Genomic DNA, 12672 nt, shown 5'->3' on the forward strand with positions numbered 1-12672 from the left:
TACATCTGCTAACAAAGTACCATAAACTAGAAAGACAAAGACACTGATGTAAGCAGCAATAGTACCCTAAAACAATGGGCATGTAGCTAGGTAATCAGCTTTACTGATAAACAGTAAGCCACTCAGTTACTAAGCATCTCATTGGTTCCAGAAATGTGTCTATTACCAACAGTGATAATGATGATACGTAGACAAAAGTGTCTTTTCTTCACTGGAAAAAAAATTAATTATTTTCTTGATCTTAACTAAGAAAAATGAAATTAACTTAGAATAATTTTTCTTTTAATAGACTTAACCTTTATAATATTCCCGAAATTATCTGTTAAATTGTTTCTTACCTGAGATGAGATCAGGCACACTCAGGAATGTATGGCCATACACTTAATTCTAATTTCAAGTGATTTTTTTATGATATTATGTTTCTTATGGATTTCTTTAAAGAAAATAATCCATATAGATACGTTGAAATAGTTCCATCATCCCTGCTTAAGACTTATTATTGCCTGTTAATTATTTTACAATTACTAGCACATTCGGTTACTGGAAATTCTTATTCTATCTGTAGATAAAAATTTACAGAATAGGTTTTCCATAGACTTTTTAATCTCTGAATTTCTCAAGGTATATATTAAAGGATTCAAAATGGGAGTAATAATTGTATAAAAAACAGTAATGGATTTATCCATAGAGAAGTTGTAAACAGGTCTAACATACATGAAAATACAAGGAACAAAAAAGAGGACAACCACCATGATGTGGGAGCTGCAGGTAGATAGGGCTTTGTGCTTCCCTTTCTGACTGTGAGTCTTAAGAGATCTTAGGATGATTCCATAGGAGATTATGAGAATGATAAACACTAAAATACATATTGCTCCACCATTAGCAACTACAGTGAGGCCAATGAAGTATGTATCGGTGCATGCAAGTCCTAATAATGGATACATGTCACAGATAAAATGATCAATGACATTGGGACCACAGAAGGGAAGGTTGTATACAAAGAGAAGTTGAGCCACAGAATGTGCAAGGCCTCCAGCCCAGGACACCACCAACAGGAGGAAGCAAGCCCGCCGATTCATGATGATCAAATAATGCAGTGGTTTGCAGATTGCCACATAACGATCATAGGCCATCACCACCAAAAGGAAGACCTCAGCACCACCAAGTAGGTGCTCTAAAAAGAGTTGAGTCATACAAGCAGGAAAGGAAATGGTCTTTCTATCACACAACAAGTCTACCATCAACTTGGGTGAAATAGTAGTGGAATAAACAACATCTAGGAGTGACAGATAGGCAAGGAAGAAGTACATTGGGATTCCTAAGGAGGGGCTGGCAATGATTGTCCCCACAATGAGCAGGTTACCCACTATCGTCACAATGTAGATGAGTAAAAACATAACAAATAATGCTCTTTGCCCAGCAGGGTCCTGAGTGAGGCCCAGGAGAACAAACTCTGTGACATTGGTTCTCTGTCCCATTGACTCTTTTTTAAAAGTCTTGTTTTGCTGATTACAGGTCTTGAACAGATCCTGCCATGAAGTTGTGATCAATGACCATTAGTTCACTATGACATAAACCACATCATCATTATCTGTTTCACAGGTGAACCGGCAGTTTATATTTAATAATCATTTCTAGTTCCTCTTCCAATGAGCCCAACACATCTTCTGTTAACTCCTTCCCCTAAGAGGATGTTGTTGAGCTTACAAATACAATGTCATATGTCAAGATGCAGTGGGCAGGTTAGCTAGAGTTTTATCCATCTTGTCGTTATTTTTCCAGGAACCCCCTGTTTGATCAACTCTATGTATTGTTCTCTCCATTTCATTCATTCCTGCCATTTACTCATTATTATTTTTTTGTCCTCTACTGCTTTGGGGTTGAATTGTTCTTATTTTACTAGATCATAAGATGCATTATTAAGAGAGATCTTATGTAAAGTGACTAATACAGAGATTGCTGGACTGTTTATGATAAGGAAACAGAACAAGTGGGAACAAATGGGAGAAAGCAAAAGAAGCAAGTGGGAAAGGGCAAAAAATGATAGCAATGGTGAAAAGAAACAAATGCAAGCAAATTATAGAGATTCCTATGTCTGAAGATGCCATGGTGAAATCTATCACTTTGTCTTTTAATCTAAATTTTAACTATAAGGAAACTTTAAAGAAAACTATCAGTAAGTTCTATACCACATTCTTCTTGTTTAAAATGTTGCTTTTTAGCACGGTTGTCAGCAGGAAAAAGCAATGACAAGGCTCCTGATTTTGAGATTCTTCCCTCTAGAATATGAATAGGCTATCAATGTATTGATTAATATAGTCTTTCCTTGGGGTGAATGTGTTTGTGAAGTTTATTCTTAAAATATCTTGATGGATGCAACCATCCATCCAGCCCATCGCTATTAGACTGTGATACTAGATATTGACCATCATATCTTAAAGGACTTCCAGTCTTCAAAGATCTTTCACTGAATTTTATGAGGACTGCATTCAAACATCCCTTATAATTAATAAATTACTTTAGACATTTATATTTGCAGCAGTTACTTCATCTGGCTCTTTGGGGATTCCAAATAGCCAAAATTCTGTTTGTTGGACCGTTGCCTTCACTGAGGATTCATGACTCACTATGTTCACTGTCCCAGTTTTGGTCATGTATGGTTAAACTGAGTAGTTTAAACTAGTGAATGCAAGCAAGTACCACATCAGTGAGATTTCTGTTTTAAAACCTCTTGGAATGAGCTGTGTAATGAAACATGAGACAATAGAAACTGCAATCAGATATAGAGGCAACTCATCTTGCTGATTGTGAGTAGGAAATGCTCAAGTAAAAATTCTGTGTAGATTTCCAAGATGAGCATATTAAAGAGAATGGTCCACACAAAGTATGAGAAGGCAAATGTCTGAGTCTTTTTCTAAATGTAATTATAAATGAGTTTTAAATTTCATGCAGAAATTGAGAGGAATTAAATACAAGGATTCCAAAATTCTCCCCAGTCAGCTATCTATAACACTATTAATGCAGATGCCAAATGATGGCCAGTGGAGAATAGCACTTATCCCTACAGAAGGCCCAGGTTCGGTTCAAGTACCCATATGGTGACTTATAACATCTGTAACTCCAGTTCCATGGTATTTGATGCTTTCTTCTGACTTCCATGGACACTAGGCATGCACATGGCACACATACATACATGCGGGCAAAACATTCACACACATAACATATAAGCAAATCTATTTTTTCTAATTTAAAATAGTGACTTCCAATTTCCATCAGAATGGAGTCCAGAAAACTCAGACAGATGCATATAGGCAGAGAATGGGGAAATGGGGAATTAAGTGAACTCTGTAGCCATATGAAAAGTGTTGCAAACTCAGGCTTCATTCACTTGTAAGAATAACTTTGAACTCTATAACAAGAGTCCCTATGCCTCTGTCCCATTGCTCTGCAGAAACACAGTTAACACTGACTCCCTCTGGTAATTTCATTGTTTTTGCTGATGCTGCTGTGTCATAGAAAGTTTCTGAAGTCCTGTTTAGCACCTGCTAAAATCTAAATAAATGATAGCTGTTATTGGTGCTGTTAGTTTGTCAATATGAGGAAAGAGAAAATCCATCACAGGATCTATTAGTATGTTATTGGCAAGAATATAAGTAATAGGAAACCATAAATGTGTTGAACACACTTTAAGATGGAATGTTAAGTTATATTCTTAAGAATTATACATTTTATCATAGGTAAGTACTGGCAATATTTACCTCTGGAGTAATGTATTTCGTCTAGAAACAGCAGGATTCCATTCATGTGCATTTAATAATAAAAAGAATATGTGAAGAAAGCCTATAGTTTATTTCAAAGTTTTCTTTTTTTATAATTAATTCTTTTTTAAATTTTGTATAAGAGACTTTTCTAGTCATTTTACATATCAGCCACGGATTCCCTTGTCCTCCCTCCTCCCACCCCCAGCCTGCCACCCCCATTCACCCCCATTCCCACCTCCTCCAAGGCAAGGTCTCCCCTGGGGAGTCAGGTCAGCCTGGTAGATTCAGTTGAGGCAGATCCAGTCCCCTCCTCCCTGCACCAAGGCTGAGCGAAGTGTCTCATCATAGGCCCTAGGTGCCTGTGATGCACCCTGTGTGTGCTTCCTAATCATGTAGCCAACATCTGACTCAGAAGATAAACAATGTTCAATCTGTGTACTTGTTGAATGTCATAAGTATGAAAGTACTCCATGTCTAACAATTTATTTCACATCATTCTGAAATAATTAGCTGTTAGCACCACACTTCACTAGGAAAAGTCTCTATTGATTAGTCTAATCACTACCACAAAAGACTGAAAGTAGAGTTCCTGAAATGTGTAGTATACTATGTAGTTCATGTTTTCAAAGACTTGATAAAACTACCCCATATTATGACTATGATTTTAATTTAAACTCTCCAGTACATGCATTTCTAGAAAAAAAGCTTACTATAATTTTTATAAACACAGTATTATATTAACAATTTTTGAATATGTGTGACAATAGATAGTATGCTCTCCAATCATGGTTTTCTCTCCATATACCTACTAACATGTTTGTTGAGTCATTTTAAGAATTATTAATAAAAGCCTTATATTGTGCACATAAAACACTTTGTACTTTATCACATTTGATGTATATGATTTTAAATAATCCAGTATTAATATTTAATATAACACATTTATTTAACATATGGAAAGTACAATACCAGAAAAACAAAGTCATAGATAAATTAGATTATCAGTATTACACATCTAAGTTTGAACATATGTTGAGTAAAGTGGAAATAAACACAAATCAGGCTTAAATAGCATGCTGTTCATATTCCAATAAACTTCTGTGTTCTTCAACCTTAATTTTCCCAATCCAGACACTACCATAATATTGTTTTTAAGGCACTAGAAGCATTTTAGCACATCACAATAATACTCACCTATTATTGCCAGGTAGTTGGGCTTCAATAACTCACATTTGGATTTGTCTTTAGTAGGAAAAGCCATGGCCTCTTTTACTGAGTGAGTACTGGATATAAAGATATAAATATACTTCTGAATAAAGTTAAAAAAATTCTTAGATGTTTTGACATTGCTTACTGTACAGAGGTAATTGACCATCCTTATCTACTGAAAATACTTTCATAGGAAAATAAAGATGCCATATTTGTACAAAATTGACCTAATTCGTGGAAATTAACTTGTTCATGCCCATTTTTGATGCTACAAATACAGTAAATATAAACCAAAAAATTAGCCCTGCAAAGTGTTTCCTTTTTGACAATTATAGTGAAGCAACAACAACAAAAATGCTTTGTTTTAAAATCCAACAATAGTATCTGTCTGCCTAGGTACTAAAGTTTTCATATAACAACAGAAAAGCATGAAGTCTTAGAAGTCAGTAATAGTGTTTCTCTTACACCAGACATATTCTATAGCCTTTCATGCATTCATAATTTCCTTTTTTAACTTTAGTTGATATATACTCTTGGTTTTCCTAAAAGTAAAGCTGAAAGTATAAGTGTGATTAAATTTGTGCACAAACCTTATGAGGATGTACACAGATATAGAGAATTCTTTTACAGAATTTTTTGGTTAACACTCTTTTTGGTTAAGAGATTCACATTAAAGATTGTATTCTACTCTGAAAATCATTCACAATATTTCTAAGGTCATTCTTTCTGACTTAAAAGGATGCCCCTATATCTCATCATAAGTTACAGATATCTTCCAGGACTTAATAAGCAGTAAAGGATACAAGACAACATGACATCTCAAAGACTAAATGCTAACTAAGACATTCTCCAGCATGGATATAACAGTTTTCAGAAATCCCAGGGGTCATTTCCTGTCAGAAAAGGAAAACAATTCTCCATTTATTTGTATAGATAATTTTACATGCATAATCAACCCTTCACATCATCTCTGTTTCCAATGGACTAGACTGTTGCATCATTATAAGTGATGTTGTTAGACTGCTTGGAACACATTCAAGTCAAGAAAACTTTCCCAAATAGATTTCTTTTCCTAAATAATGCTTATGGAAAAAATATAGTTGGACATTATAAAGAAAGAGTAGATATCTAACAAGTAATGTGAAAACTCTATAATGTGAAAAGAGAAATTTCAAAAATGAGATAATTAATAATCTAACAGCTGTACATTATGATAGCATGTAACACAAGCCAAAGAATGAAACACTCATATAGTCTTTTCCTGGAACCACAAACCACTGCATATATCACTCTCTGACACTCAGAGACACTCATCCCAAGTAGTTCTGAGTCTTTGAAGAAAATTTGTTTAAAAAAATCATTGTAGTTAATGTTGCCAGAGGTAATAGCAGGAGAAAGTCTTACCCAGGAAAGAACACACCAATTGGTTATCCAGTGCCAAATGATCAACCCTGAAAATACATACAAGTAACAATATACAGACTAAAAAGGTTGTACTTAAAGTATTTAGGAATATGGAGATGGAGATATATAGTTATGAAACAGCAATAAAATTTTAAAGACCAGGAATTTCAAAAAGAGCAAGGGAGGAATTATGTAATAATACTACAATCTCAAAAAATAAACTAAATAATGAAAAAAGAAGAGAAAAAAGAATCAGTCATGTTATTTAAAGGTATATTTTAAACTAAATTGTGAGAAGTTAAAATTGACTTAATTTTATCTTTACTTTTAATTTTTTTTATTCTTTGTGTCTTTCACATCATGCATCTCAGTCTCACTCATCTCCCATCTCTTCATATCCATCCTCTGCCCTTGCAACCCTACCCCCAAATAAAGCAAAAGAAAATTTAAGAGAAAAGAAAAAGATTGATCTCGCAGTTGAAGCTGTAATGGGACACAGTGAGTCACACAGTTTACCCTTTAGTCCATACATATTTACTTGCATGTGCTCATTGCAGTCATTGGTCTGGTTCAAGGCATCTGGTTTCTGCTATGCTATTTTTTATCTTTACTTGTAATAGAACAAAACCCTGTGCTGTTTAATCATCTTCCTGAGATTTTCTATTAAATTGATTCTTATCTCAAATGATGTTTTATGCTATTTTGATTTTTTGATAGATTTGTATCAAGAAACCCATCCATACAGATGCATTGACATACATTCTTCATCAGAACTTTGTGGCCTGTTGCTTTATGAGTAGCAGCTTGTTCAGCAAGAAGATATTCTTTCTTGTTTTTTTTTCTCTCTTATATAAAATGGATTTTTTCATACAATATGTTCTGATTACAGTTTTCCTTCCTTCTACTCCTCCTAGTTCCTCACCACCTCTGTTCCCATCCAGATCTACCCCCTTTCTATCTCTCATTAGGAAGCAAATGGGCATCTAAGGGATAGTAATAAAATAAAATATAAGATCAAACAAAAACAAGCAAATCAGAATAAGACAAAACAAATAAGCAGAAGGAAAAAAGCCAAAAAGGAGGCACAATAATCTAAGACCCACTCATTCACACACTCAGGAATCTCATAAAAACACAAAATTGGAAGCTGTAATATATACATACAAAACCTGTATGGTAATAAATACAGTAAATGTAAAATGCCAAATTAAAAGAAAAAAATCCTGATATGACATTATGAGACAAGAAACCTCCAAAGATGCCACTGAGTTTGTTTTCTGTCTGCTTGGCATGGGGACCTCCAGCCTTACCTTCTTGCAGGAGAGAATTGGGGTGCGTTGGGGGAGGGAATGCTGGAGGGGCGGGAGGAGGGAAGAGAGGGATCTGTGATTCGTATGTAAAAATGAATAAAAAATTTCTTAATAAATAAAGAGTAGTTTGTTTCCCCAGTGAGACTACCTTGGAAAACATTTATGTCTCTTTTTGCCAATGGTTATCAATTGGAGATTGTTTCTGGGTTAGGGATGGGAGCATGTGTCTCCTTCGCCTTTCAGCTCTGGACACTATCTGGTGCAGACCTGTGCAGGTCATGTACATGCTGCCTGTGAGTTCATATGTGCATCAGTCCAACTGTGTTTAGAAGGCCTTGCTTCCTCGGTGTTCTCCATCCCCTCTGGCTCTTAAACTCTTTCTGCCACCTCTTCCACAATGTTCCCTGAGCCTTCTTGGGGAGGTACGATTTGATGGAGACATCCCATCTAGGGCTGAGTGCTCCAAGATTTCTCTATCTCCACACATTTTCTGGCTGCAGATTTCCATATTTGTTCCCATCTGGGTAGGAGGAAGCTTCTCTGATGACGGCTGACCAAGGCACTGACCTATAAGTATAGTGCAGAATATCATTAGAAGTCATTTTATGGCTATGTTATTTTAGTAGAACAGTAGTATTTGGTTTTATACAAATCCGTGGGATATCTAGTCTCAGGGTTCTTAGTCACCCAAACTGCATCGAGTATGGGTTCCATCGTGTGGAGTAGGCTTTAAATCAAATCAGATATCGGTTGGCTACTCTCACAGATTTGTGCCACCATTGAACTAGCATATCATGCACTCAGGACACCATTGTAGATTGAAGGGCTTGTGGCTACATTGGAGAAGACATTCTCATTTTGTGTGTAAGCGATTTTTAAAAGAATTGTATCTTTGCCAGAGACCACTACAGAAAACCACAACCAATCAGAATGCAGAGATGTGGAACCCTGTCCCAGTAGATACATCTACAAAAACACCTCTACATTGAAAGCTCTTGGTATACTGCAGAAGATGGAGTAGAAAGACTCTAAGAGTCAGGAGTGTGCTGTGAAGTGTGCCTCCAATTAATGCTAGAAGCTACACATAGTCTCAGCAATGTGACTATCCAAATGTGAGCTGAACAAGGACAATATCAATGCATATGCCAAAGCTGACAGGGAAATATCTATGAGGCCTCACCTCTACACAAAGAACTATAGGTAACAGATGAAAGCTGGTAACTAAAGAGGTTGTCTTCCCCAAGGAAGAACACAACAATTGGTTATCTAGTGCCACATGGTCAGCCCTAAAAACATATAAATACGAGTCACATTATACAGACTGAACAGGTTATACTTAGGAATATACATGTATATACACATAAATACATGAATTAAGTAACATTTAATGAATTAAGAGGCCATGAATTTGAAATAGAATTGAGAGGGGTTTATTGGAGGATTTGGAGGAAGGAAGAGGAATGAAGAGATATGATTATAATGTTAAAAATGAAATAAAAAACACACACAAATAGGTACGCACAAAGAATCATATCTTTGGGTGATAAGCTTAATGTATCTTTCCTTCAGTTTCAATTTTGTTAATTTCTGACCAGATATTCATTATATCTTGCCATATGCTGATTTGGGGTCTGGATAGCACTTATTTTACTAAGAGGTTGAGATGTTTTATTAGAAGAATTCTTAAGGGAGGTGGTAAACAGAGAGTACAATGGACTATGTGTAATAAAAGCAAAGAGACGAATAATGGGAGAAAAGAAGGGAACCATTTGGAGAAGAATGGGACGCAGGGGAGGTCAGTGTGAGGAAGGAACAATAAAACAAAATATAAAGGCACATGTATATAAGGATGCACGATGAAAGCCTTTACTCTAGATGACATCCTAAAGCTTAATTATGAGTAACTTTAAAGCAAAATCTCAATGTATCACAGTCACTAATACACTCAAAATTCTTATTTAAAATGTGTTACACTTTAGTACAGTTGTTAAGAATGAAATTCAGTGAAGGGTCTTCTTTTCCAGAAATCTATTCCATGGAAAGTCAATCAATCCTCCACATGTCAGTTAATAGAACATCAATCTTGTACTTAAAGTGCTTATACTTGATATATAACCTTAACCTTTAGGAGCATCCACCCCCATTGTTCTAATATGTACTATTTGATGTGAAATTGCATGTTTCATATGACTTTAGTCATCATAAGAGACTCTCAATGACTCTTAAAACTACTGACTTTAGACTGCGTTGAGTTAGTATAAAAGTAGCTAACATGTTTAAATCTATAGCAGTTACTTCATCTGACCCTCAGTTTGAGGCTTTTCAACAGCTGCAAATCTGTCCATTACTAGATTCATTATAAATTGGCATTGTGTCTTGATTTTCTAAGGTTTCTGAATTTATGTGTACGTGTGTAAGCCTGCCCAAATATATGTGTGCTATGTGCATTCAGGTGCCCACAGAAGTCAGAGGCATCAGATTCTCCGGTACTACATTTAGACAGTTGTAAGCCACCTGTTGTGGGTGCTAGGAACAAAAACTTGGGTCTTCTGAAAAAGCAATTAGCATACTCTTAACTGATGAGCCCTCCTCCAAAGTCCTATATTTAGCAAATATTAAGCTTAACAGTCCTAGCATACTCATTCAAACAAGTAATTTATCAGAAGGTATGGTATCATTATCTCTTAGAAAGAGGTAGGTTGTGAATAGGTACAGAAAATGGCAGTAGAGAACCACTGATCTTGTTGTTCCTTCTTCCTGGGAAGGCTACAATAAAATTCTGTGCCCTGGTCATCAAGATCAGGATACTAAAGGGAATAGTCCATATTCAGAATAAAAATGCATGGATCTGGATCACTTTCTAAATAAAATTGCAAATATGCTTCACAGTGTACATCAAAAATGTCTGAGATAAGCCGGGCAGTGGTGGCATAGCTGGGCGGTGGTGGCGCACGCCTTTAATCCCAGCACTTGGGAGGCAGAGGCAGGCAGATCTCTGTGAGTTCGAGGCCAGCCTGGTCTCCAAAGCGAGTTCCAGGAAAGGCGCAAAGCTACACAGAGAAACCCTGTCTCGAAAAACCAAAAAAAAAAAAAAAAAAAAAAAAAAAAGGAAAAAAAAATGTCTGAAATAAAACCATGTGCTTCCAGAATGCAGTATAGGGAAACTATATACACAACCTTCTTGACAACCCTACTTCTTTTTGTTTTACTAAAAAAATCTCTTTTCCCTTTTCTGATTTCTTGAGTCATACAAACATTTTCAGGCTTTTACTGTTTCACATAAGTATCAACTAGCATAAAAAAATGTAATGACTACTGTAACCAAATAGTGACTCCAATTTTCCCATTAAATAATAAATACCTAGAGAGGGCCCAGGACATACTTGGAGAAAGCCTAAGACAATGGTAAATATGTGGACTCTGGAGTCATGTTGTTTGTTACAAAATTATTTGTGTGTCATGAATGCCTTTTTTATAAAAAAAATAAAAAATATCAAAATATATTTAAGGATACACAAATATGATGTTAAACTGATTAAATTTGTTTGGCACAAGAATGGCATCAGGAAGGTACAAAAAACTACTTTCAGTAATTTTCACAATTGGTAAAATCCTACAAAATTTAAAAATAAGGTACACATACTTCAGGACATTGCAATTAATAGTTTTTTAAGTATGAAAGTTGTAGGTACACTTTAATTTGTAGGTCCAGACTTGTTCTTACGTATATGAATGGACTATTTGTATGCTCTAGTGAATGCATATGAAACTGAGCACTACTGGAAGTCGTGCAAAGTTAGTGGATTTTGACTAGGCTTGCAATGAAGCAAACACTATGAAAAGCTATATGTGATATGCTGAAAAAAAGTAAAACCATCACTGGAACAATCTCTTTATTATAGATACTTTTATCATAACATCACATTGTAGACTTTGAATATAACAATGATATTTATTTAAAAACAAAGATACAAAGCAAAACCACATCAAAGCATAGATGCAACTGTATACGATGTTTCATATTGCAATTTAAAATAATATTATCTTTTTCTGGTTTGTGATGTCCCAAAATGGGTGAAAACTGAGAATAAACTTAGTAGTTTTTTTTAACAGAAATTACAAAACAAAATTTTAATTATCCCAAAATAAATTGCTTTTAAGCCTAAGTAAAATGTTGAAGTTGAATGTAATTTTTTGTAAATATGGTATTTATACATAAGTTCTTTGATAAATTCTTTACCAACATGAAGACAACATGAGAAATAACTATTGTTTGAAATATAAATAGTAAATGTGTTCCTTGATAATGAATATTATAGAAATATTTCTTTACTAGGGCTTAGAATGGTCTGCAAGAAGTAGAATCCTGTTGCAGCTGCAGTGGCATCTGCAGCACAAGATCAGTTGAAATTACTGACTGCTGGTGTCATCAGCTAAGCACAGCTTCAACCTGCTGTCTAAGCACTCAGAAACAGAACAGCAGAGGCCCTGACATAAGAAGGGGAACACTCTTGAAGCAATGCGTATGACACGGCCACCATCTCCACTCTGCCGACGGATTAGTGAACAACTACCATCTCAAAAACTTTCCTTTAGCCCCTGAAATTTGGATATCACTCTTGTTCTTTTCTCATGAATGTGGATGATTTGAAATTCCCCATGTTGACATTTTTCTAGTCTTACTTAAATATTACTTGAGAAAAATAAAGTTCTAGGTGTCTTTGTTCTATTGTTACTTGTAATATGAAAGAGTAGCATAACCATTTTCACCTTCTAAACTTTCTCTCTGCTTCACCATTAAGGGCTAAGGCTCACACCTACCTCTGTCACAATGTCAACTGAAAATTTATTCTTCATTCTTCATTTCAATGGTTTTTTGTATAATTCAAAACATGGCTACAAGAGCAGAAGGCAGCATCCGTTGTTAGAATTCATCTCTGGTTTTCAATTCACAGCTGTAACACAATCAGTGAGGAAGCAGCCTTATT

The 12672-nt window shown here is 35.3% G+C and overlaps 1 protein-coding gene across 1 annotated transcript; it reads right to left on the minus strand.

Moving 5' to 3' along the window:
* Positions 1-524: 524 nt before the first annotated feature.
* On the minus strand, positions 525-1478 carry LOC131907804 (olfactory receptor 4A16-like). The gene has a single exon (XM_059258892.1). The coding sequence runs from the start codon at positions 1476-1478 to the stop codon at positions 525-527; it is 954 nt and encodes a 317-aa protein (XP_059114875.1).
* Between the last annotated feature and the right edge of the window lie 11194 nt (positions 1479-12672).

Source organism: Peromyscus eremicus, chromosome 4 (assembly GCF_949786415.1).
Source record: "Peromyscus eremicus chromosome 4, PerEre_H2_v1, whole genome shotgun sequence".
In the NCBI taxonomy this organism is placed as follows: Eukaryota; Metazoa; Chordata; class Mammalia; order Rodentia; family Cricetidae; genus Peromyscus; species Peromyscus eremicus.